The sequence below is a fragment of the Alosa sapidissima genome, chromosome 6, assembly GCF_018492685.1.
Source record: "Alosa sapidissima isolate fAloSap1 chromosome 6, fAloSap1.pri, whole genome shotgun sequence".
Classification (NCBI taxonomy): Eukaryota; Metazoa; Chordata; class Actinopteri; order Clupeiformes; family Clupeidae; genus Alosa; species Alosa sapidissima.
This window is the reverse complement of record NC_055962.1, coordinates 32954858-32982357: the sequence shown is the minus strand read 5'-3', so window position 1 is coordinate 32982357 and position 27500 is coordinate 32954858. Positions and strand designations below refer to the sequence as shown.

The 27500-nt window shown below is 44.4% G+C and overlaps 2 protein-coding genes across 9 annotated transcripts in view; both read right to left on the bottom strand.

Moving 5' to 3' along the window:
* Nucleotides 1-16946, bottom strand: part of LOC121711260 (DNA (cytosine-5)-methyltransferase 3A-like) — an 81398-nt gene extending 64452 nt beyond the window's left edge. The window contains 3 exon segments of the mRNA XM_042094670.1: nucleotides 947-1051; nucleotides 14049-14255; nucleotides 16822-16946. Coding sequence (XP_041950604.1) covers nucleotides 947-1051; nucleotides 14049-14126 — 183 coding nt within the window. The 5' untranslated portion in view covers nucleotides 14127-14255; nucleotides 16822-16946.
* A 3384-nt stretch (nucleotides 16947-20330) lies between these two features.
* The window catches only part of dtnba (dystrobrevin, beta a), a 46351-nt gene continuing 39181 nt past the window's right edge, over nucleotides 20331-27500 (bottom strand). For 7 of the 8 annotated variants that reach the window (XM_042094741.1, XM_042094742.1, XM_042094735.1 and 4 more), the window contains 3 exons: nucleotides 26907-26996; nucleotides 26352-26405; nucleotides 20331-23059 (listed from right to left, as the gene is read on the bottom strand). In XM_042094741.1, the coding sequence (XP_041950675.1) occupies nucleotides 23022-23059; nucleotides 26352-26405; nucleotides 26907-26996 (182 nt within the window). In that variant the 3' untranslated portion in view covers nucleotides 20331-23021. The remainder of the gene's footprint in view (nucleotides 23060-26351; nucleotides 26406-26906; nucleotides 26997-27500) is intronic. The other variant, XM_042094739.1, reaches the window with a different exon arrangement.

Below are 27500 nucleotides of genomic sequence, written 5' to 3'. Positions count from 1 at the left end.
ATAAAATTTAGGCTGCAACCAGGTAAGGAGTTTTGATAAGAAATGATTTATAGGCATAGGTTAGGCCTACAGTAAATCTGTAGGCTATGGGACGTTAGGCTACGTCTATTCTAAAGTCCACAAAAATAGACTTGATAGGCCCGCCAAACACTGCCGGAACTTTAAGAACGAACGATATTTTGCGTTCCGAACCGGTTCAGGACTGATATGTTGGTGGCGGAACGCATGCAAGAACGAAAACGTTAAACATAGGCCTACCTGAACCGTTCGGAACGGAACGTTTGAAAAATAATTTCGTTTTCAAGCCCTGGCACACACACACAAGGACAGATGACTGACCAAGATAATGACCTAGTCTAGATGATTAGAGCTGTAATGGTCAGCTTGTTAACTCAAATGCAAATACAGATCATGGCCACAATGTCTTCCACCTGTGGGCTGCTGGGTGAGGTGAAAAGCTGAGACGCTCACAGCTTTGGCGTGTGTGTGTGTTTGTGTGTGTGTGTTTGTGTGTGTGTGTGTGTGTGCACTCACAATTTTGCCGTGTGTGTGTTTGTGTGTGTGTGTGTGTGTGTGTGTGTGCACTCACAGTTTTGCCGTGTGTGTGTGTGTGTGTGTGTGTGTGCACTCACAGTTTTGCCGTGTGTGTGTGTGTGTGTGTGCACTCACAGTTTTGCCGTGTGTGTGTGTGTGTGTGTGTGTGTGTGTGTGTGCACTCACAGTTTTGCCGTGTGTGTGTGTGTGTGTGTGTGTGTGTGTGTGTGTGTGTGTGTGTTTATGTGTGTGTGTGTGTGTGTGTGTGCACTCACAGTTTTGCCGTGTGTGTGTGTTTGTGTGTGTGTGCACTCACAGTTTTGGTGTGCGTGTGTGTGTGTGTGTGTGTGTGTGTGTGTGTGTGTGCACTCACAGTTTTGCCGTGTGTGTGTGTGTGTGCGTGTGCACTCACAGCTTTGCGTTTTCTGGCCGGCCGACCCACTCTGCGTGCTGGAGTGCTCGTCACACTCACTTCCTGTGAGGCGTCCTTCGCTTCCTGCTCCACCTGCCCTGCACTCTGCCCACAGAAACACAAACAGGTCACCTCGCTGATGACCCATTATCACACACTCCTCACACCCACCCCTCTGATGAAACATGACACCTCACACAAACATTTCACCTCACACAACTTACACACACCTCACACACACCTCTATGATGATCCACTACCTCACACCCCTCACACAAACAGTTCACCTCACACACCTCTATGATGATCCACTACCTCACACCCCTCACACAAACATTTCATCTCACACACCTCACACACACCTCTATGATGATCCACTACCTCACACCCCTCACACAAACAATTCACCTCACACTTCTCGCTAACAACGCACAACCTCATATACACAAACAACTTACATGCCACTGCATTTCACTCAAACAAGTAACGACACCTCATGATATGCTACCACACACCTCACACAAACAACTTACCTTACACACTTCATACATTTTACTAGAGTGAACCGAATAATGAATTGATGTTACCTCACACACAACCCACACACACACTGATCTTGAGCACCTTACATATACAGCTCAGTCACAAACACATGTACATGCACATTTGATCCATTCATGTTACATCCTCCTCCAACCACATTTGCATGTTAATTTAATATGAAAAACATGGGGGCATGATCATTTTATGGGCCTATAAATTGTGGTTGATTCTTGTACTTGTTCTTGTAAGGATCATGGGAGATCACACATAATTGTCTGTGTAACAAAACATTTAATATAATATACTGGACAACATTAACAGTGAACTTCAAGACCATTTCTGGTCATTCACTGACAGTGTTACATTTTCAGATCATCCTGTCCCTCAGCTGGTCCTGTGAGTATCAGCTAGGACCACACACACACTTACACACACACACACTCACACACACACTCAGACACACAGTGATGGCTAGGACACACACAGATTGAGAGATGGACAGACACATACTTTATTACATTTAGGAATAGCAGTTTACATCACTACAGTAGCATTTACAATAACAAGACCATATATAGACCCATCTACAACAATAAGCCCACACATGTACCCATCCTGTATGGAATTGGGTGGGGGTGGCACGGAGCCAAATGTAGATGATAGGGCCTAACTAGAGACGCCCTGCCTGAGTGGAGACACAGTCTGTTTTTAGACAATATCACTGCCTCCAAACACACACATAAAGGCAATAAGACGTCATCAGTCTCCAGCCCTCAACTGACACACACACACACACACACACACACACACACACACACACACACAGTTACACAGAGGCACTGAGTTGAAACAACTGTCACAGATACAGATTGAACATCTCTCCCTCTCTCTGTCTCTCTCACACACACACACACACACACACACACACACACACACAATTATGTATACCACACACAGCTTGTACAGCTCACACACTCCGATTGAACAGCACACACCACACACATACGGGGCGATGGCCTTCTGCTTCCGAACTGTGATGTGGCTACTCAACTACTGAGACAGTGGAAATGAAGGCACTTTAAAAGAGATTAAAAACAAAGAAAGCTATGAACTCTCTCTCTCTCTCCATGTCTCTCCTCCATGTCTTTTGCTTATTGCTGCTTTGGGCGGGGGGGGGGGGGGGTCTCTTCCAACTCCCACTCACCACTCAGCCCCCCCCCCTCTCTGTCTGTCTCTTTTCTTCCAGCCCTTTGTCTCTCTATCTTTCCATTTCTCTCCTTCTCCCTTTCTCTCTCTCTCTTTCTCTTTCTCTTCACTCCCACACTTCCACACTGTCAGAGTGACACCACAAGTTCTGCGTGTCCTTCTCTTCCCGTTGGCTTTGACAGAAGTTCCTGACACCACCCCCCACCCACAACCTCCCCAACACACACACACACACACACCCCACAACCCCCAACCCCCGGGCAGCAAGCCAATGAGGTTCCAGAATCAGCGCCAGGCGCATGAATACACAGACATAAGCATTAACATATGCATTATTTAATCACTGCCTCACATACTACACACTCACATACGTCCATATGATCTCTCCTCTCAGTCTCTGCTAAACATGTGTGAACATCACACACACATACTGTATATCAGTGTGCGCCAGCTTTGGTCCATACAGTTTGTACACAAAAACAGGGATACACAAATACACACACACACACACACACACAAACACACACACAAACATGCATACATACACACACAAACACACATACAGGTAGTCAAGCATATTTTACCCCCCCCCCCCCCCCCCCCACACACACACACACATCCCTACTGCTGTCTCTATCTTGAGGCTCTATCTCTACTGTGAGGCTACGTTTCGTGGCTCTACTTCTATTTCTAGACAGAACCATTCAAAAAGCTGCTTTTCTTGGAGGTGGAGAAAACCCAAAGTCTCGACCGCAAGCCTCCCCCCACCCTCCCCCCACCCCCCCCGGCCGCAAGCCTTTCCCCTCTGCCTCTTCCTCTCTCTGCTCTCTCTCTTGCTCTCCTTCATACATTTCCTCCATCCTTCATTTTAATTTCCCTCCCTCTCTCTCTCTCTGTCATTCACATGCAAATGAGCTTTGTTGGACTGACTATGCAGCACACCAGTCAAGGCACCGAGTGTGTGTAGTAACAGTCTGCAGACAGACGGACAAATACATGACAAATAGTAGGCAATGAAAGAAGTGAAATCCAAATCCAGTTGGAAAGGTCATTGTAGAGAAGTGTCACACACACACACACCACACACACACACACTCACACACAAACACAGTCCCTCAGGATATGACACAAAATAGGGGTCTCTTTCTCTCTTGCTATCTCTTTGGACCTTGGCTGAGTTCTTACTTACAAATGCTCTCCACTCTTTATTCTTCATTTGACAGAGTTATTTTCTGACGTCTCTCTCTCTCTCTCTCTCTCTCTCTCTCTCTCTCCCCTACCACCTCCACATTGCCCCAATAACCTTGCAGACGCACCTGGGAGCCAGCTTGCCTTGAGAGTGGGAGACATGGAGACGGGGGGATATGAGGTTGCTATGGAGGAAATACTGCTTAGCAACCGCCTCCGATCGGAGCATGATGCTGCTGTGCTGACTAAAGGGTCTGGGCATGGAGCGACCATGTTGACGTCACGTCCGTGGCAACCCTCTTAGCAACCGGTCTGTCCTCTGAGGCCGTGTCTCGCCTCGGCTTTGATTATGTGTTGCTGGTGTCCTCGCCAGCCCCCACACACACACCACGCGCAGACAGCAATGCCCCAGCGGGAGAGAAGAGTGCAAATGTGTACAAACTCTCTTTTTTTCTCTCTCTCTCACTCCCTTCTGTCTCTCGCTCTGACATAACAAAGGCCGACAATGGCCTCTGCAGTGCCTTCCTCTGCCAAACTGGGAAAGAGCAGCACATGCACACACACGCACACAAATACACATACACGCACACGCACACGCACACGCACACACATACACATACACACACGCACACACAAAAATAAACTGGATGTACCGCATAGCGGTACAAAATATGACCGCCGCTCAGTCCTGTACATCCGTTCCGCGAAAATAAATCACACTTCAATTTGTCTCCATATTTTACTCCACCCCCCAATCTTGAAACTTTTGTGTATGCTTATTTGACATGCCTGAGTGTGTGTGTGCAGCTGCACAGAAAGTAGCCTACTGGTGCTGAAAAGGTGAATAGATTGTAGAATAGCCAAAGAAGATGTAGCATTGTTATAAAACCTTTAAAATCTCTAAACAATCACAAGTAGGGCAGTTCATCACAGTTCATCCATTGCAACTGGATTGGTGAAAGGTCACTTACACCTGTAGGTTACATTGTATTTGGGAAAAGCAAAAGGAATCAGCATAATGTTATTTATTTATTTATTTATAAACAAAAACATCTCTGTCAGTTCCATGGCGTTTTCAACAGCTATCAAAAACAAAGGTCATTTTTGGATGGATGAATTTTTTGTGAATGTTTCTTCTTCTACATAAGATTTTAGTCATCTTTAGTTCATGTGATACTTTATTGTCAATGCACAAATTAAGTAACAGTAGTCTGAAACGTTATTGTTAATGCACAAATTAAGTAACAGTAGTAGTTAAGTAACAGTAGTAGAAACGAAATGCTGTTTTACATCTAACCAGTGGTGCCAATAACTGACATGTCCAAATGGGCCAGAGATGGCAGTTCATACACATTTTAACGGGCCAAAGTTGAAGAGCTGTTGTCCGTTATTGTTCGTGCAAATATAGGCTGATTCATGTTCCCTTGCATTGTGTAACTGAGGTCCATGGCTAGTCTGGCTTTCACCAGACCAAGCTCAATCTTTTAAGAAATCAAAAAATAAATAGCGGGCAGATCAGGCTGGGTTCACCCAGCCTAGTCCATAGGCACCCGATATTGTTTAATTTTCCGATTGCGATATCCACGCTCTGGCTATTCTAAATGCAAAAATGCATCAGGGAGTTATGACAAAACTGTAACTAACAAACTAGATCCTAATAGAAAGCTGTTAGCTTCCCTAAGCTACAGGTAGGCTTATAGACCCCTTCGCAACGGTGGTGAAAACATAAACATTCGGGTGGGCGTGACGTCACTGGAGGCAGAAACAATCGTTTGGATAGTGAGGCGGCTATTTGAATAGTACTAGTGAGGCGGCTAAAATCAGACAGTAATCTAAAATCTTTGCTAAAATGTGTAACGATATAACACAATACGTACATACACTCAGTGTACGTGATCGGGAGGATTATTTGAAAAAACTAAGGCTACATTATCAGATGGGACCATCCTGACAGACCCAATACCGTCAGTGATTGGAAAGACAGGTTTGCCATCAGTTGAATGGCCGGACATTATTGAAAAACCAAGTGTCTACAGTAAGGAGAAGCTGAGGGTGTATAAATCATTGAATGCATATAACTATCTCCTAAATGGTCATGTCCAAGACTTACAATAGGCCGCCTACAATGACGTGGTGAGTTTTGTGTTTGCCGAACCGACATTTTACCGAGCCAGCGCCCGCCACAAGGCAAAGATGTCACAAGGCAAAGATGTATTGCAAACGTGCTAATTACCAACCATTTCGTTTGAAAATTCTAAAACAACAATGTTTTTTAATACTTCAAAATAACATTTGATAAATGAACCTCACATTTTTCAGTAGCCATAGGTGTCTAGATTTGAACAAAATCTAGTTTGTTTCTTACCGGGGCTTTTACTGCCTGAAATATCCAATTTTGTTTACCACGCTCGGAGTTAGTGCTGGGCCTTACACAGTAGTAGCCTAGTAGCTAGTAATCAAGGATTTGGTTTAGCTCTTCGAGTCACAGTAAAATTAAATTTTTGGAAGGCTACATAGCTTATTTAGATACACTTATGGTGTGGGCGCTTGCGTTTTTTTAGGAATCCGCAGTCTTGGTTTGTATAGAAATGAATAAGTGACATACATGTAAAGAGGTTGGAAATACAGGACGATTGGTAGGCTAATATGTGAGGTTCCGATACAAGGCTTGGGTTATCGTGAGTCAAACGAACAACTACGTTCTCACTGGAAACTGTAGCCTAGGCCTACTTATTTCAAATTTAACCGATGACTTTTTCGTTTCTGGCACCCGACAGCACAGCAAGATGAGACCATGATAACCTTTAGCCTCCCGAATATGACTGTTCGTTTAGCTTCCCAGCTGAGGTGATGGTTTGTTTTGCCTCCAGTGAACGTAATGACGTAGGCTCAGAAGGTACCTATAAGGTAGGCCTATTTACAACATAAATTGTCAATAGGCTATGCTGGTGACACAAATAAAATCTCCTTTGGAAACAAATGGCTTACGCCTTACAGTATCAAGCGGACTTAAACTGCCATATCGTGGCGAAAAGTTGTAATAAAATTCACGCAGCTCCAAGAGTCAAGGAAAGCGCGAATGAAGTAGCCACTTCTAAATGGGACCCACTACACAGTAGCTTAAGGTGTGTTGCTAAAGCAGCCATAATGAAATGAAGATGTCATTGTTTGGATACTTCACACACACATGCTTTTTAATTCCACAGACTACAACTACCAAGCTGGAATCAAAGCACATCAATTCCCCTCTCACACCCTGCACGCACTTAAAACAAATAAACAGGCGTCTCAGTCTCAGTCTCACGCATGTATAGGCAAAACTGTATCAGACCGGTGTAACGTTGGTAAATCTTCCATTGCACAGAATGATTTTTGTAGCACGTGCAACAAATGACAGTCGAAAGATACAATTACAGTGCTGCTATCAATTTGCTTGGTATAACCGCATTTATAGTTTTCTACAAATGCAATCAATCAAATTGGCCTCCATTACCACTCAACCAACGCTAACGGTAACATTACCTAGGTGATATTATAAGATTAACGTACCTGCAGTAAAAACCAAGCATGTCCGATAAACATCCTCAGATTTATTTCAGCTTCAAGAAGAAATGGGAATTACATTTCATGTGAAGATCGTCCTATCCTTATTAGACGTTCTCTGCGGTAAACTACAGTCCTTGTAGGAAGCGTCCATTGTTTTTCCAACCCACTTTTAACTTCCAACAAAATTACGTCTCACTGCAACGATGCGCCATCTAGTGGACAAACGACTACTTATCGCCAATACTGGAAATGCAGCCCTGAAGATGATGATGAATATTTGGCTTTCTTTTAATCCTACTGAATTTGTAATTATGTATCGGCCGTTCTAATACCGATAGTATGTGGGTGCCTGTGTGTGTGTGCATGTGTATATGTGTGCACTGCCATCTACAGGCCATTGAGTGTACAGTCACTAAATGTACACATAACCTAATTTTTTTTAAGACCCCCCCATGGATGAAATTCTACGAAACTTGGCATACCCCCAGAGAATGCCAGGTCAATCATACACATAAAATTTGGCGCAGTTCTGAACATCTTAACTGAAGATAGGAGCACTCACAAATGAGTGATTATGGGCCAGGTTGATGTGGGCCCTTGAGACCAACATACCATAAAAGATTCTTCATCCTCAGTGCCACGGTTCAGGTAGTTATTTAGGAAAAACTGCTTTTTTTGCGGTTTGGGGGGCCCAGCACGGGGGGGAGTGGCCCCCGGGGACGAAACAAAATTTTTCCATAAAAGTCTAGTGGGGCTACATACCCACCAAATTTCATGTGCCCCGGTGTTTCGGTGTCCCGGGTATCGTTGACCAAAAATTCAGGAAGTAGATGACGGGGAAAAAAAAAAAAAACTTTGACAATCATTATATGACCGCTTCGCTAGCGGCGGTCATAATAAATAAATACTCAGTTCCAAAACAATGCCCTAAATTCCGTAATCCAAACACAAAAATAAACCAGTTTCTAACTGGGAGCAATTAGCACAAACAAACAGAAACACACAACCACAAACACACACATACTGACTTTCTCGTGCATGCACACAGACACACACAACCACAAACACACACATACTGACATTCTCGTGCACACAGACACACACAGGGTAGTTCCTACAAGAGAGGGGTAGCAGTGCAGGTTTCTCTTGGCAAGAGGCTTCCAACTGTACCTCTATTGAGTAACTGTTGATAAATGTCAGCATAAGAAGTTCTCTGTGTGTGTGTGTGTGTGTGTGTGTGTGTGTGTGTGTTTGTGCATGTGAATGTTTACTTTGACTCCCTCGGTTGATTGACATGCCTATGCTGGTCTTTCTACTCATTAACTTGAAATGCGAGACTGTATAAACAGGCACACACTACTCTACAACACACAACATCCCACACACTAATACCCACACACACACACACACACACAACGGCATTCCTCCAGTTATATGTCCCATACATTAAAAATACTGAGACAGAGAAGGCGGTAGGCCCTTCAACTGCCATGTGGTCTAACAAAATGTCTTAAGTAAGCAGGCCACTGCTGAGAGTGATAGCGGTGGGATATGAGTGTGTAGACGAGGGCTGCGGCGCAGCCCTGAGATATAGCTCAGGGAGAGAGCAAAGTGTTTTCGCTCTATAGGTCCACTGGAAAAGCGGACTAGAAATAAGACCACAAAAGACCACAGCTGAGGACTGTGAGGGATTACAGTATAGATTGGGGAAAGGTCTTTTTGGTGGAGCGCTCAGTGGAAAATATTTCGGCCAACGCCTGTCCCCGAAAGCACACCCCTTAAATAGATTACTCTTGGTAGGCCCATTTCCACCCATTTTCTGTTCTCTTTATATGGTCTGTGATATATAGTCTTTATAGTCTCTGATTGTCTAACATTCTGTAAAGCGCCATGAGACATGTGTAATGTTTTGGTGCTCTATAAGTTAAATTAAATTGAAAAAATAAATAGTCTTTTTCATAGTCGAGATGGAGCATGAAAGAATTCGCCACAACGATCAATACTTTATCTGATTCGATTCTACAATACAATTGTATGATAAGTATGTCATCAACATATGGAAAGTGGTATATCTTCACATATGCTGTCATGCTAGTCAGTGTTCAGCGGTCGGTTGCACCAGCAGAGCATAAGTTTGGGTGTGAAAGGGTGTTTTAAACCTTATGTTGAAACTTGCTTCTTTTTCGGCTGCACCACTGTTACTTCAGTTACACCGTACTTAGTAGCTACTAAATCAAAACACTGTCACACAAAATGACGTGTTCACCGTGGACAACCAAACGATATCATTGTCTGATATTACAGGAACCATTCCCCCGTCACACTTGCTTTTACAATAGTGATGTGTTGTTATGACATGTTTATGATAAGGTTATGGTTTCATATAGAGCCCCCAAAACCGGTCTTCTTCACAAAGCTGTTCTGAAAGGGAAAGTGCAAAGCCAAATGATTTATAACGTTTGAGTAAAGTGTCTGGTGGTGAAGTGAGAGAGTTTGGTGGAGGAGAACAATCTCTGAAAAAGATTGAGGTGACTGTTTCGTAAAGTATGCCTCAAAAAGTTCCCGTTAACACCCTTCTACTCTTTGTTTAAGAAGTTTAACACTCTGCGCATAACAATTCAATTGCCTGTCAGAACAGGCTTTTTACTTTATCCAAGCCAAACAGGTTTGAAAGAGAGAGCATCCATCACCAGATGGTGAAGTCAAGTGAAGAACGTTTTGGTCGAAGAGTATAGAATTACCAGACTCACAAATCATATTTAATGGGACCCTGAGATTCCGCTTAGGTTAGATTCAGTCTGGTTTGGGGCGGTGTGTATGATGTGGAAGGGTGTGGTAGTGCCCCGAAGGGGGACGGGTGAGTCAGTAGGGGCACTTGGGTGGAGTGGCGATGGAGGGAGAAAGAGGGGGGGGGGGGGGGGGGGGGGGGGCGACTTAGTGAAGCAGCTGAACAGCTGACTGGGATCAGGGCCATATTGGGCATGGCAGCAAGTCTCCTGTCTGGATGTGTGTGTGTATGTGTGTGTGTGTGTGTGTGTTTGTGTGTGTGTGTGTGCGTGTGTTTGTTTGTGTGTGTGTTTGTGTGTGTGTGTGCGTGACTCCTTATTGTGGGTGTTCTTGTGGAGAGCTGAATATCTTGTAGGATATTAAGAATGGAGATTGCGTAGTGTTGTGCTGCATATTTGGCGGCCTGACAGGGACATAGTGTAAGGGATTTGGTAGGGCAGCGGAGTCTCTGGCACAGCCGCCTTACGCGAGGATTTTGGTGTGTGCCACTGGACGGGCTGATTGGTTGGCTGTCGAATCTGCACTATTTCTGTCAGCGGCAAGTTATTTTGGGCACCTCCTGTTGCCAAGCAACCAGGCTACGATCAGTGCCGGGGAAAGGAAGTTCCCTGGGTGAAACAGACTCTGTTCCGGCGGCTGCCTCTTTTCTCCTCCTCCTCCTCCACGTCTCTATTCTGTCGCTCTCCCTCTCCATCTCTTCATCCTCCTGTCCTCTCACGCCCTTGCTTTGGTCAACTGTCTTCGTCCGCCATGTTTTCTGAAAGCAAAATGCTGGCAGTTTTTTTTTCTCTTTCTTTTTCTCCCTCTCAGCTTAAGAATGTCTAGCGAGACGGGGGGAACCCTGTGGAGGACGAGACGTTTCCACAGGACCACTGGGGACCAGTCAAAGCTTCAGACAAGAAGTCGAACTCAGCTCAAAGCCTCAGCACACACACACACACACACACACACACACACACACACACGGCACTTTTAGTGGGCAGCAGTGTCCAAACACAAGCCAAGATAAAGACCTCAGGCCCTTATCACAGAGGCCATTCATTATTACCATTATCTTTGTTTAATAATATTGGAAACAAAATGAGGGGAATTAGCTGGTTTGAAATTATTAGTGGATAAGAAAGGCAAGCTATACAACTTTCACAACTGACCACAAAATAAATGTTTCCAGAATATTCCAGCATTACAAGTCCGAAAAGTCCACAGATTGGTCTCAGACAAAAAAAAAGGTTCTCCTAACAGAAGGGGCCTCAATGTCTGTTGACGAGCTGAGGAATTAACAAATGTTGCGCTCCAAAGACAACATAAGTTCCTCACACCAACATAAACATTCCCAGCGGGTAAATAAACGGAGCGGGCCTCTCGGCTGACCGGGAGCCAGCCTCTTTATGATGTGGTTTTTACAAAATGAGTTTTAAAAAATGATTTTGTCTGATTTATTTGCGCCACTTTGGCAGCCTGCAAGGCAATGAGAGCCGTGAGTGGTGTTTCAGCTGCACTGAGGCCATGGGGTGATGCAAGATGCAAGCCTTTCTTCTGTAGAGCAAGACTGACAGGTGAATATATACGTGTGTGTGTGTGTGTGTGTGTGTGTGTGTGTGTGTGTGTGTGCAGCCAGGCGGGAGGTAGGGTAATGTGTGTATGTGTGTGTGTGTTTGTGTGTGAGAGAAACAGAGAAAGAGAGACAGAGAGAGAGCGAGATAGAGAGAGAAAGAGAGAGAGACAGAAAGAGAGAAAGATGAAGAGTCACCTCTAACACAGATACATGAATGGATATAAACACTCCAGTGAGCTCACACACATCACACACACACCACACACACTCATTGTTACAAAGTCTTCTAAAGAAGTAAGTCACACAGTCTTATTCTTCTTAAATTTGTTTAAGGGGACCTCCGTGTGTGTGTTAGAGAGGCAGAGAGAGAGAGAGAGAGCGTGTGTGTGTGTGTGAATGAGTGGTAATGAACGGGAAGTGCTGGATACAAGAGTCAACATGTAGTAAGACAGACATTGTCACTATCTAAGTGATATGTGTTGGTCAGATGAGAATGTGTGTGTGTGTGTGTGTGTGTGTGTGTGTATGCGAGTGTGGATGTGTTTGCGTGTTTATGTGTGTGTGTGTGAGAGAGAGAGAGTGAGTATGTGTGTACTTGTGAGAAACAGATAATATATAGGCATACATAGGAAAGTATGTATGAGTGTGTGTATGAGTGTGTGTAAGTGTGTATGTGTGGGTGGCGAATGTTGGGAGTGAGCTGAGGTTCTGACAGCTGACCCGGTGGCCTGACAAGGCCAAAAAAAACATCGCCTGACGACCGCAATAAATACTACACTAGAGGCCAATAAATAACTTTCACAGAGTTCATGCAGACGTCCACACAAACGCTGTGGGCTAATGACTGGAAATTGCAGAGAAAACAGTCCTGGAATCAATGCTTAAATTCTGCACGGTCCTGCAAGAGGTTTCCCCCCAAGAAGAATGTTTCTGATCTTACAACATTGAATTCAAAACAAACACACACACACATATACACATACACGCGCACACACACACACCCACACACACATTCACAGTGTTTACTAATGGCACAAACTCTAAGCTTCGACACACACACACCTTGATTCACACATCATGGCTGAAAATTAAATGCTAAAAACACACCAATCCACACACACTATACACACATCTTCATACAAAGCAGTCTCTCTCTCTCTCTCTCTCTCTCTCTCTCTCACACACACACACACACACTCACACACCACATCATTTGACCACAAGTACATTATCGCTTGACATAAGTGGAGACATTCATCAAATTCAGAGACTTTTGCTAAATATTACCATAAAACTTGATTAACAGCACTAGACATGAAATGCTAGGTGTTAAAATAAATGCTGGAACACGTATCCAGTGCGCACTGACTTTGTGGTGGCCATGTTCACTCTTAAAATTTAAAATGTAGTTCAAATTTAAAATGTAAGACCCTCCAGGTTAGTATCATACTACGCTTATACTGTATCTGGTGAGAAAGTCCTCCCTCACAAAAGAAATGCGTTCCCATCATTAAGAGGAAAAGTCACTGATTTACCTTAACAATACTCATTGTTCATATGGGCCCGCTCTGACGTTCCGACGCTCCAACTGCTTAGCGAAGATGCAGCCTACGTCTCAAACGTGTATCAGAGAGCTTCAATTTTATGGAGAAAAACGGATATCATGCATCCTAATTTACAGTAAATTTCGCCTTTTAAGAGTTTTGCTTTAGGCTATTTACAGCCGCTGTCGACATTCAGGGGGGGCTACGTGTTCATATCCCTGTGGCGTAAAAATAAAACATTAGAAAGCCAGTCACCACAAGTTATGTCGAGAAATATTCTAGCATAGTGTAATGACATCTGGTTTGGCTTGGGCCTCTATAGGCAACATTTGGATTTTTCCCTTGAAAGGACCATTTTGAACATGGACGTAAACAGAGCAAAATGGCCGCACTAAGGACGGCAAACCTAATTTGGTTCGGACCTCCTGACTGTCTTCCCCGGTGCGAGACTGCGAGAGACCGGCAGATTTTGCGGGGTCTGGTCTGTCCGTTACTGATAGATCACGGTGAGCGCGGCTCATCTTCTGCAGATACAATCCCCCCGCCCCCTCCTCCTCTTTCTCACTCACACGCATCCATACGCACAACGCACATACATGTGTACGAACGAGAAACAGGGCAGTTCTTCAGACACGGACACACGTTTTATTTCTCTCAGTCATGCACGCATGCAGTCGCCCACATAATATTACACACACATCGGGCATTCAAGGTGGCCATGTTGCTGCCTTACCGTTTTTTTCGTTGCTGCGTCACAGTCCAAGTCGGAAGTTTTGAATGCAGGATTGGCAGTCGCTGCGTTGGATGGCATTGTCAATTAAAAGAAAGATTTTATTTTTCGTTTGTGTTTCAAATGAAGTGGAAAAGAAAAAGACTTGAAGTGATTTTTTTGGAAGATCGGATCTTCTTCCGCCTTCAAACCTTCCGATCTTCCCTTTCCCTGGAAATAAAAGCAAACATGTAGGCTATGATTTCCAATTCCAAGAAACGACTTCTTATAAAGCAGTGTAGGCCTATATGTTATTCACAATAATTAGCGTAGCGTCAACTCAATAGAGTCAACGTCCCATCAAAAAATAAGTGGAAATAATATTTCATTAACAATTCAAACATAGTGATTCTGATTTTATTTAAAATTGCGCATTTTCGGTGTTAATAACGCAGGAGAGTTGACAGTTAAGCGTTATATTCCAGCTGAGCTGCGTAACCTCCGTGTACCGCAAATGTATCAGGATGTGATAGAATTGATTCAAATTGCTTGACATTATTTGACATTATCGCTACTTTTAGACAAAGGATTTCCGACATAAAGATAACCACTGTGACAGCAGTCTTTGCGCACAAGGCTCGATTTTAACATGGCGGCTGTTGAATCTCTGCCAAATTCTATTTTCCACTTTTTCACGGAACTGGATTAAATGATTTGCAGTTCTGGGGTGGTCAGACATACGTGTGAACAGAATACGTGTTAAGACTTTTCCCTAGAATATATATTGTTTTACTGATTCCTCTATAGGCCCTGGAGTTATGAGTTCCGCGCCTCACCTCAAAACGTCCTATCCCTTCGGATAGATCAGCGTGCCAGTGTGTCTGATATGATAATGTAGGCTAATGTCATTTCTGTTGCAGGCGCGTCCTAGGCCTAGTCTCTCTCTGAAATGCATTCCTGAAGTAAATGTTGAAGTCTTATGTCAGGGAGGCGTTCAGAAAAAAAAGGCAATTTGCATCAAAATGTTCACCCCAATGTGTCCAACGTGTAGGGCTAATGGATTTGTCCGCTTGCCAGATGTCTAAATTCGATTAGATACGCAAAGTACAATGTTTGAAACAAGTTCATTACAATCGCGCTACCTTGATGCGGCTGGGAAAGGGCAGCACACTGGAGAGCGCTCCATTGGGTCACTGCCCACAGATGATCTCACGTTTGTGGGTTAAGAGGGGTTAAGAGGATGTGTGAACGCCTGGGTCAGGTGCCTCTTCGAAGGCGCGTACAATGTACGTGCAAAGCATTTAAATATAAAAAAATACACCCAACTGTTGGCCGTCCTAACCTCCAAGCAGAATTGGCAATTAAATAATGTAATAATGGCGATGGGCTTGTATGAGCAACTGAATTCTCTGCGCTCAATATCACGACTGGGAGATCTGGGATTTCAACTGTCCCCGTGTTTGACATACTGTCTGGTGACAGACAACAGGTGCTGCTAGGATTCAATGGGCAATCTGTTATTTGATCGCTGTGAATCTTCCATTCGGACACATCTGGATGCACGCGGGCGCGCGCGCACACACACACACACACACACACACACAGACACAGACACACACACACACACACACACACACACACACACACACACACAGCCCATGGAACTTAAGTTATAAACATGCACTGAATGGAGATGGAGAAATAGGCCTAGATCCTAAGCTGTACGACATGGCCCACAAGTCTGTGAGTTCCATATAGATGTTTGATATTAATATTCCAATTGTATGGCACTTTCATATATGTACGGCACTATGAACACTAGTTTCGATCATGTTCAATCCCACGTTTTGGTGATCATTTGCGCAGGACAGGTGAGCATACTCCACCACATCGACAGAGAGGCAGACACGCATGTAGGTCAGACACCCAGACTGGATTACAACCCGATTTTGGGGTCGACAGGCCTACACCGACGTACTGTTACTGATGTTAGAACAGAAAAACACACAAAGCTAAGCGCGAGCTGCTGTCGAATTTATATCGGCTGCCCGAGACAAGGGTTAACACGGTCGTATGAAATATCCCCATCATTAGGTAAGCTAATCAATGAGTCATTTGACTGCCAGCGCGCTCCCGTGTGCATAACATTGGGGAATGGGCTCAGTCAGTCTCAGATGATAATCATGGAAAAATACTTATTAAGGGATGGGAAATCACTCCTCCCCTTTTTTCCTGGACAAAGGCAAATTATAGGCTAACTTCATATTTCGGACGAAATCGCCAGGCGCATGTGTTTGCAAGGACGAAAAATGTGTTCTATCGACATAAACAAATCATCAATATGTTAATGACATCATTAAAATATCCAGTCAGAGAAGTGGAGCGGTGTCTAGCGCCGGCGGCGTCTGCCATCCCCAATAACGTACCGAGACCCAAGTTCTTGTCGCTTCGTTCGCGGTACATTTATAGGAAAACGACTGAAACCTCTGTTCATTTTCCGCATACGCTTGAGAATTGTCGGAGGAATCCGCACGACAACGTGAAACCATATTACTGTGCCGTTTATTAGATGTTTACGAGCAAAGGTGAGTGGACTGTGCGGCAGACAAGCGCAAGAAAACTCCCAAGTTCACGCAGCTTTTAAAGCGCACATCTGCGGACGCACTGTAATCCCGGACAGCCAACCCACCATTGCTTGAATCAACTCACTGTAGCGCTGAAGTTTGACACGACTGCAAAATGAGTATAGAGGGCGCGTATCGGTGTGTTTCGCCCAACACCGCACGGTCTTATTTACCCGTTTCGCCAGCCCCAGGCCTGTACCCTCCGGTTGTCGCGCGCTGCCCGGTCTTCCCTCGGCGTCTCTCCCGGTCCACCTCCTCCCTTGCCGGCCTGGCCCGCTCCGGTGTCTCCGCTCTCGTGCGCCGCAGAGGCCGGCAGACCGGAAGAGATTCCGCAGGGTCCTAGACGGAGTTTGGTGTCGGGCTCGTCTTGTCGTGACATCACGGAATTGTCTCCAACAGTTAATCTCTCCAAACGGGAGTACCAATTCAGGGTTGAAGCAGCCAAGTGTTTGTATCAATAAATAAAACACATAGATTGACCTAATACAGTTTTAAAATCTACGGGACAGCGAGGCATGCCGTGTCAGATTCATACTCACTTCTTGTCCCACCACAACCTATTTTGGAATTTAGGTTAATTCTGCAGGGCTGAAATGTGACAAGTCGCGGTAAAAAGCATACCACTCATACATATTTTTACATACATTGTGCAGAGAGGATGATACTCACACTTCATGAAATCATAAATCATAAATTAGAACAAATATATATATTGTTTGTTTTGTTAAAGAAAATGTTAAAGGCTTACTTCACACAGCACATGGCAAGAAAATCCTATAGGAACAGATACATTCCAAACCTGGATTTCACCTTGGATATTTTGGCAGGGGCATAAACTTAATGACAAAGAAAGAATGTAAACAGAGAATGTAAACCACCTGCTTTACCTCTTGCCCTGTCCCTGTGTGGAGAATATAGCATGTTTGTGTCTGTTTGGATATAGTATGCTGCTACACACCACATATGATTGTGTATGTGTGTGTGTGTGTGTGTGTGTGGGTGTGTGTGCGCGCATAGTTGGGTATGAGGGCATTTTTTTCCCAAAGTACATATCCCATCAGATGGGGCTTCCAGAGGTTTACTCTGGCAGAGGTAGAACACAGCCTTTATGAAAAATCTGCTTTGATGTGAGTGGTGTGTGCACTGTGCACACACAGAAACGTGCATGCACACACACACACACACACACACACACATACACACACACGCACACACACACACATGCACACATACACACACACACACACACACACATGCACCCACATCTCTCTTTCTCTGTGTGAACAGGTTTGAGTGCATGTGTAGATTTGTACAGTCAGTGTGCATGAGTCCACGGGTCAGTAGTGTGTGTGTCTACAGGTCAGTAGTGTGTGTGTGTCTATAGGTCAGTAGTGTGTGTGTGTCTACAGGTCAGTAGTGTGTGTCTAGGGGGGTGCTGTGGCGCAACAGGCTACAGTGCTCATACCATGAACGGGTCCGAGTACCAACAGGGACCCAGGTTGGAGTCCGACCTACGGTCATGTCCCGATCCCACCCCATCTCTCTCTCTCCCACTCACTTCCTGTCTGTCTTTACTTTCCTGTCCAAATAAAGGCAAAAAGCCCAGAAAATATACTTTTAAAAAAGTAGTGTGTGTCTACAGGTCAGTAGTGTGTGTGTGTGTGTCTACAGGTCAGTGTGTGAATACAGGTACAGCATGTAGGCATGACTACAACTACTATGTGTGGGTGAGAGAGCATGTATTCATTTTTAGTAAACCTGTGTGTGTGGACACACAGGCATGTATGTGTGTGGTATGTGTGTGTGGACACACAGGCATATATGTGTGCGGTATGTGCAACTGTGCATACCCTGGTCTGTAACGGGGCGGCTGCCCCCTGATAAACCCTGTGCAGGTAACTCTGCTGCCACACGCTTTGAAGTCAGAGGTGTGTGTTTTTCTCTCCTGCAGAGCTGCCAGAGGTGAGAGAGTTTGTGCCGAAGTCCCTTGGATACGATTACACAACAGTAGCAGCACAGCAAGTTGCAGGCAGGTAGGTGTGTGTGTGTGTGAGAGAGAGAGAGAAAGAGGCTGTGTGTGTGTGTGTGTTTGTGTGCGGTGGACATGGAAGTCCCCTAACTAATCTGATCTCCTGTTTCCTTTTTTCTGCACCTTTTTTATATTTCACTTCCTTTCTTTTCTTTTTCATTAAAAGTGGACCACAAACTGCATGCAGTAACATATATCATCTAAATAATTTCCCTTTGCAGGGAATGAAATGAAAGAGAAATGATTTTGAAATCATAAAGTATTAGCTGATCAGAGGTGACAGGCGAAAGTGCCATAGGTCATAAACGGTTTTATTTGGACATAGGTAGTGTGTGTGGGGTACAAAACATCTCAAGGTGTCTACACACATAGTAGTGTAGGCCTATTATCTGTTTGCAATTGGGGTTTGGTTTGATAATGTATGACTTCGAGATCACATAGGTTAACGATAGAATGTAAAACAATTGAGCGCGTGAACAATGCATTTGTGTGCAGGGAAGGAAATGACCTTGAGTGTGTGTGCACGCTTGCCTGGAGTGGCCAAGCCCGTAGTAGCACCACACACACACACACACACACACGCAAGGACACTGGAGTTGTAGGCTAATTATGACTTTTGCCACAGCGGACGTGAGGTGCTCTACGCAGACCGCAGCGCTAGTAGGACAGAACGGAATACTAGTATCACCTACTCCAACGAGCTTCACAACCTACGTCGCGACAAACACGGCCTGACTCGCCCCCTGATTATTAAAATTCATGCCACGTCGCGACGGGCTTGCTTTGGCAGTCGGCCAGCTCTGGCTTACTATCACCCGGCGCGTTCTAAATCGGAGGGTCCGCACATGTCCGGATCATTCCATTTGCTAATGCTGTGGTTGTGGGGCGTGATATAGCCTAGTCTACATAGTCTACTTTTAATTATATTGTAGGTGATAATCATTAAACCATAGATAGAACACTAGCTTAGGCCTAGGCTATGTTTCTTGAAACACCACGGGCTAAGGCCGAGACAGGTATATTGTCATGTTGTGTGTAGCCTAGCTTTCTAATGGACGTGTCACATTAAGCTGACTCCCTATCTCTTAACTTTTCTAGGCCTAGCCTATAGTAGTCAGTAGACTAGCCTAGTCTTGTAAGTGCCTGCGGGGGGTTGAACTGGTACAATAATCAATCACGTGTCGCACTTCACGTTCTGGAATCAACGATGGCAAGAGCGAGCAAATACAGTCACCATGGATGAGCCACGTCAGTGTGTAACTATGGCAACTGAAACACATCACAGGTAGTGGGAGGTAAGCTACATGTAGTAGGCCTACCCAAGACTTAATAACTTACTGGCACTTTGGAAATCTGTCTGTTGCAGGACTGGTAAACTAAATGAGCTGGAAACATATTTCCATTTTCCACTCCTTATGTCGGTAGACACTCTGCACACCACAGGATGTTAAACCTGAGTCTCTAATGTGGGTTCAAGATGGAACAGATTAGAACCCACACCAGGGAAATATGAGTTTACAAAGTGAAACACACCACATCAAGTTAGGCTACATCATAAAAAAAAAACTCATAATTCACAGAGCAGGTGTAGCCTACTGTATTACAATGTACTTCAAACAGAAGTAAAGTGATAAAACACACCACAAGTGTAGATTCTTTTAAAATATGATTTATTTCATTTGCACAGATCAACATTCAGTATCATGACAGAAAAATATCCTGCAGCACCCCAGTAAAAAGCTCTCCTCCATCTCAGGGGGCAGATCTTTGAGGGGGCCCCTGTGGACTAAGGGCCCCAAGCTGGCTCAGGCTCCCTGACTCTGGCCACAGCACCAGAAAGACACAGTACTTCGGTGGCACCCTTGGGACACCTGATTGACGTGTAAAAAAAAAAAAAAAAGCAAATGGTTTCCAGCACCACACACACTCCAACGTCCCAGTGACATCAGAGTCCGCCCACACAAACACACACACACACACACAAACATATGCTTCTGGAAGACAAAACACAAGGAGGGTACTGTAGCATCAAGTCTCAGTCCCTTGCTCTGTTCCATACACAACGCTGACTAGGGGAGGATAGGGTGGGGTGGTGTTTGGAGGCTGGGCGGTGATTCTGTGGCACATGTCATGAAACAGGAAGTGAGTCATGTTTTGCCGTGCATTTAGGGGTGGCATACTGTAGCTTAAATGAGGGGAAATTATCTGAAAACACACTGCAGCTTTGCTGAAAGACTACACTATCAAAATCTCAAAATAAACATATAATTTTGGCACAATTATATCATTACTTTTTTTTTGTTATAGCAGGTATAATTGATTTTCAAACACAATGTATATTATTGAAAGAATGAAACCCACAAACTCTTAGGTCTTGGAGACCTTTCAAGCTGAAGGCAGCTTCACTAGTGTGACTTTACAGTCCAGCGGTCCACAGACACACACATACAGACAGACACACACACACACACACACTCTCTCTCTCTCTCTCGCACGCGCACTAACACACACAGACTTGCGCTCTTTCTCCCTTACACTCACACCCACACTCTCTCTAACAAACACACACACACACACACACACACACACACACACACACACACACACACACACACACACACTACAACACACATCAGGCCAGATATTTAAATGTGCATGTGGCAGATATTCAGCTAAAAAACAACAAAAAGCAGTGCTTTCACAAATGAAAAAAAAAAAAAAAATCCTCCATACATTGAACACAAAAGCTTAGTACCTACAACAAATCACAAACAGTAAATATTCTATGACTTTAATATACACAAAAACTCTTCTGGTTGATCCAGAGAGATACAGCATTGATTGATTCAGTCCGACTTGAAATCATCACGTGACCCAACAGTTTAAGAACCTGCAGGGGGATAAGGGGGTATCTGAAGTACACGGGTCCATGACAAACCCAGATAAATGAGCTCAGAATAAGTTGTAAACTATACTAAAAGAACGCTTTGTCTTTATTTTGCAATGAAAATGAAGCCAAGAGGCTCTTCAATAGCGAGTTTTACAACACTCTCAGATTTAACTTATCCAGGTAGTTACAGAACCACATACTTGGAATACCCTCAAGCTCTCTACATAAACAGTTATGCTAATGTGCCGAACTAGGAAAATAAATAAGCATCCATGGCAATAAATAAACAAACAAACCGCACACCATATTGGTTGAGTTCTGTCTGTATCACAGGTCAGACGTACAGCAATAAATATCCTCTATAGACAAGGCCCACCCCCTTCTGACAATGCTTGTTAACTAGACCATTCCTAGACCAACTGTTTCCACATCCACACACTCATTTAATTGTACACATCTATTTTGTATACTTCTGACCATTGTCCACTTTCTTTTTCTTTTCCTTCATCATCCTCTCACCTTCTTTCACTTTCGATTAATATCCTTTTAGTCCCACTCTTAGGCCTTTAGTCCCACTCTTTTCCACCAACAGAGAAGCGGCTCCATTCTGGTTTACAGAATGTTTCACGAAGTTTAACCATTCGGAACATTTCAACCAAAGATAAATGCGTTCGGATTCGGAATCTGAAAAATTAGCACAAAAAAAAAAGCTTTTTCCCCTTTCTGAACCAGAGTGGGGGTGTCATCCTACAGTTCAGTTATGCATGCATGACACACCCTCTATTGATGACACATTGACACACCCTCTATTGATGACACATCCTTGGTTCCATAGAAAACTGGTGGAAATGCGGGTGGGTTCACTAGACAGCACCAAGGTTCGAAGAATTCAGAATGGAACCGTTTCAAGAACCAGTTCTCTGTTGGTTGAAAAGTGGAGTGTATCCTCCTCAGGAGGTGGAGCCTTAGCACCGTCAATCACTCAAAGTAGGCGGAGTCATTGTTCAGCTATCTTTGGGTTGGCCTTCTCCCAGTATATCTTCAGTTGCTCCTCCCAAACCCCTCCCGCCCCCAAGAGCTAAAGCTGAATCAATCCAAGCGCGAAAACTCAAATCAAATTCTAATTTTAAAAAATTAAATAAAAAAAACTAACAAACAACCACACAGCAGTCAAGCACAGACCCTGGGAACCACAACACTTTCCCTTCAAAGGAGAGAAACAGAACAACTGTGGCCAGTGACCCACTGCAGCAGCCAGTGGTGGAGGCAACTGCAGTGATCTTGATATCACATTTGTTTTTGTTTTTTTTTGTTTACATGTTTGTGTGTTTGTTTATCTCTGTTCTTTCACGTTTCCCTCTGAGAGTTTCTGAGGATGGGCTGTTTTGGTTGTGTCCTGGTATTCTGATGACAGCAGTGGTTGAAAGTTGTGCGTCATGTTGGGGGGGTTAGGTCTACAAGGAGACCATTTGTTTCTGTCCAGTTGCCTTTCCTGCGGATCGACATGACAAAACATCCCGTCAGCCAGTCAAGAGTCCTTTGCAAATAAGAATAATATTGTGATATAACACACACACACACCTGCACCCATATCCCAATACAAATAACATTCACACACACACACACACACACACACACACACACACACAGACACACACACACACACACACACACACCTGCACCCACATCCCAACATACATTCATATTCCAACACACATACTATTACTAATACAAATATAGCTGCAAGCAGCAATGTGGGGGCCAAGCAGTGCGCTATAGCAGGAATGGTGTTGCCATGGCATGAGCAAGCACTCACAGCAAGAAGGCGAATTAGACCAATGTCCTTGTGCGTTCTCACAATCAGCTACCATGTCCCTCTACCAAGTTTGGACTTCATACACCAAAGTGTTGCTGAGATGTGAGCTCCCTTTCTTTATTACAGCACCCCTAGAGGCCAAATGAGACCACTTTCCGTGCATGTCCTCATAATCAGCTAATATGTCCATGTATCAAGTTTGGACTTCATATAATGAAGCGTTGCTGAGATATGAGCCCACTTCCTGTATTACAGCGCCCCCTATTGAGGCCAAATGATGCCAATTTCCTACTGTGTCCTCACAATCAGGTTCCAAGTCCCTGTACCAAGTTTGGACTTCATACATCAAAGCGCAGCTAAGATAGGAGCTCACTTCCTGTATTGCAGCGCCCCCTATAGAGGCCAAATGATTCCAATTTCCTAGTGCATCATCATAATAAGGTAACAGGTCCTTATACCAAGTTTGGACTTCATACATTAAAGCATAGCCGAGATGTTAGCCCACTTCCTCTTTGGTGGCTTCATCGCCATATTTGATTGGCTGTCACGGGCAAACAAAAATGAAATTAAAAAATCTGACAAGTATCGTTTGTGCGGCTCGGTCTGAAGATCATCTCCGACAAGTTCTGTGAAAATCGGATGAAATTTGTAACCGCTGAAACTTTTCGTAGAGTTTGGACTAAATCCAATATGGCGGAGGTCCAATATGGCGGAAAGTGATAGGATAGGGGTCGATGAACTCTGTATGGTCCAAGGATTCAGACACTACCTCAATTGTGAAAATCAGACAAAAGAGTCAAGGATCACACGCATGAACGCATGTCCAGCATTGAACTGGTGGTGGTGCTAGAGTGTTCAATGTATATGCATATAAATTGCTGTGAGTGATTGGGACAGTGTCCTGACTAATGGTATCGAGTTTTGTTATGTTAACTCAAAGTGCCACAGAGATGTTAGTCCACTTCCTGTTTGGCGCTTCATCACCATATTTGATTGGCTGTCACGGGCAAACAAAAATGAAATTGAAAAATCTGACAAGTATCGTTTGTGCGGCTCGGGCAGAAGATCATCTCCACCAAGTTCCGTGAAAATCGGATGAAATTTGTGAATGCTGAAACTTTTCGTAGAGTTTAGACTAAATCCAATATGGCGGAGGTCCAATATGGCGAAAAGTGACGTAATAGGGGTCATTGAACTTTGGTCGGTCCAGGGATTCCAACGGTGCCTGATATGTGAAAATCGGACGCACCGTTCAATGGTCACATCCGTGAATGCAATCCAGGTTCGACCCATTGGTGGCGCTAGAGTGTTGGGCATAGAGTTCTGTAAATTGGTGAAAGTGATCATGACAATGCTGAATCAGTGTGCCGAATTTCATAACTTTAGACCCAGCGGTTCAATTTTCGGCCAGATTTTGACCTGTTGGTGGCACTAGATGGCTGGGTTTAGAGGTCCGTAAATGAGCGTGAGTGGTCAGTGGAGTGTCCCGAAACTTTCTGCCAAATTTCAGCACTTTTTAGCCAGGCGTTCTATGGGCTGCCATAGACACCAATGGCAGATTTGTAATAATAATAGGAAAAGCTAGTAACTCAATGGGTGCCTTCGCAGCTTCGCTGCTTGGCCCCCAATTACCTACCCAAAACACACAAACTCTCAACATACTGTATCAGTAGAACATAATATCTATATTTTATTTTTTACTGCTAAGTCTTACTCGATAATAATGTGTTCACTCTGTTTAACCTGGACCAATAAGTGTCATGGACTTAAACCGTCACAGTTGCTACCTCCCTCTATTGATACACAAGTTGTTCTGGTTTTGATTAACGTATCTAACAACTCCAGTCCAGGCAGTCAAAGTTCTTGCCATGCCATGACTGATTAAGAATGTCTGTCTACAGCCACTGCGCCCAAAAGAGAAATCTCATGCTCAGACTGCCCACATGGCATGGAGCTGATCGGACACGGTCTGGGAAACGCCAGGTGAAGAGAGGCATGGAAAGAAGGGATTAAAGGGGGGAGGAATAAAGGGGGAGAAAAACGACAAAACCTCTGGATAATGAGCCGTGTACATCAGAGCACAGGGGGTGGTAAAGCAGGCAGCTGCTCTGTCTGGGACCCTTTTCCGAGTGGAGAGGAAGCAGTTAAAAAAACACCCATAAAGCCGGCGTTTGGGCCATGTGGAGCTGGGAGCCACCTCGGCCAATAAACAGCTCCCTCGTTAATGCTAACGAGTCATTAACCATTAACGAGGTCGAGCACAGAGCGGACACACGCCAGACGCACTCGTCCGGCACCGTAAATGGGGCAAACCGGGCTGCACAGGTAGGACCTCAGGCAAGTCAGGTAGGTAGCCCACGCATCACACGCTAGTCATGAATTAACGCACAGTTCAGCAAATAAGTTGACTGGCTAGATTAGCTTTTCAAAGCATTGTGCTGTTGTGTACTTGCTGTTGAGTTACTCAACAGTTGACAGACTACTAATAAGTGGATGTTCTGTTGGTCACTGTGAACTGGTTGGCCAATTCATGATTTGGCTAATGGGATTTTTGCATAGGGTAGGGCTAAGAGAGCTAAGAGTAAGGCTATGGCTGGGTGACTGTTAGCAAGTTAGCAAGGCTATGGCTGGGTGACAGTTAGCGAGTTAGCAAGGCAATGGCTGGGTGACCATTAGCGAGTTTGCAAGGCTATATGGCTGGGTGACTGTTAGCGAGTTAGCAAGGCTATGGCTGGGTGACCGTTCAGTAGGGCCTGAGGTCAAGGGGCCCCTAAAAGTAGTTTGAAGACAGAGGCTCACTGGTGCGTGGTTGATTTTGCTGGCTATTCATTACTTGCATATTTGACTGTGTTGACTACCATATTATGACAGCAACAGATTTACTTCGCTGGCTTTACTACTTGTGAGCAACTGCTGAGAATTTTGTGTGTGTGTGTGTGTGTGTGTGTGTGTGTGTTTTAAAATTCACCTCTGTCTCTCCCATTCTGGAGTCTCTCATCCTCTTCTTCTGCTCCGTCGTCTACTGAAAAACAGAGCGAGATGGGGAGAAACACACAGGGGAAGACAAGGAGAGATATATCGACCATGAGAGATAGAAAGAGATGGAGAAAAAGATGGAGGGAGAGAGAGAAAGAGAGAGAGCGTGCACAGGGAAAGTAAAAGCTTAGTGATTCTACCTTCTACTACACCTGTGTGAGGATGTGAGCTTGTGGTGAGCATGACCATGAGAGCACATATGCAGGGCTGTGTGACAGTTTTAGCCATTTGTCTCAGCACTGCTCTTCTCTATCTTCTACATTAGTGTGTCAAAAAGGCATTATCCTATTTTGGTTTGCTGAACTTTGTATGTTGATAATTGATTGGTAAAAACAAACATTTAAATTTAAAAAACATCCTCACTTTACAGTTTTTTTATATCATACATGGTTTAGCAGTTTTGCACAGTGCTGCAAATTATATACTATATTTGGCACGTGTTTGCGTGTGTGTGTGTGTGTGTGTGTGTTATGCTTTTCTGGCTTACCAGAATGCAGCTCCTTGACCAGAGAGGACATGGTGTTAGTAATCGAGTCTGCCGCTACCAGAAGATCGTTCCGAAGGTTTCTACGGGCACCTGAGGTGAGGACATACGGCCATTGTTAGATTACAGCTGACACTGAGCATGTGTGTGTATACTGTATGTCTGAGCATGTGTGTGTATACTGTATCTCTGAGCATGCGTGTGTATACTGTATCTCTGAGCATGTGTGTGTATACTGTATGTCTGAGCATGTGTGTGTATACTGTATCTGAGTACTGTTTTGTTTGTCTGACTGTATGTTTGTGTGTATGTGTGTGTGTGTGTGTGTGTGTATGTTTGTGTGTGTGTGTGTGTGTGTGTGTGTGTGTGTGTGTGTGTGTATGTTTGTGTGTGTGTATGTTTGTGTGTGTGTGTGTGTGTGTGTGTGTGTGTGTGTGTGTATGTTTGTGTGTGTGTATGTTTGTGTGTGTGTGTGTGTGTGTGTGTGTGTGTGTGTGTGTTTATGTGTGTGTGTGTGTGTGTGTGTTTATGTGTGTGTGTGTGTGTGTTTATGTGTGTGTGTGTGTGTGTGTGTGTGTGTGTGTGTGTGTTTATGTG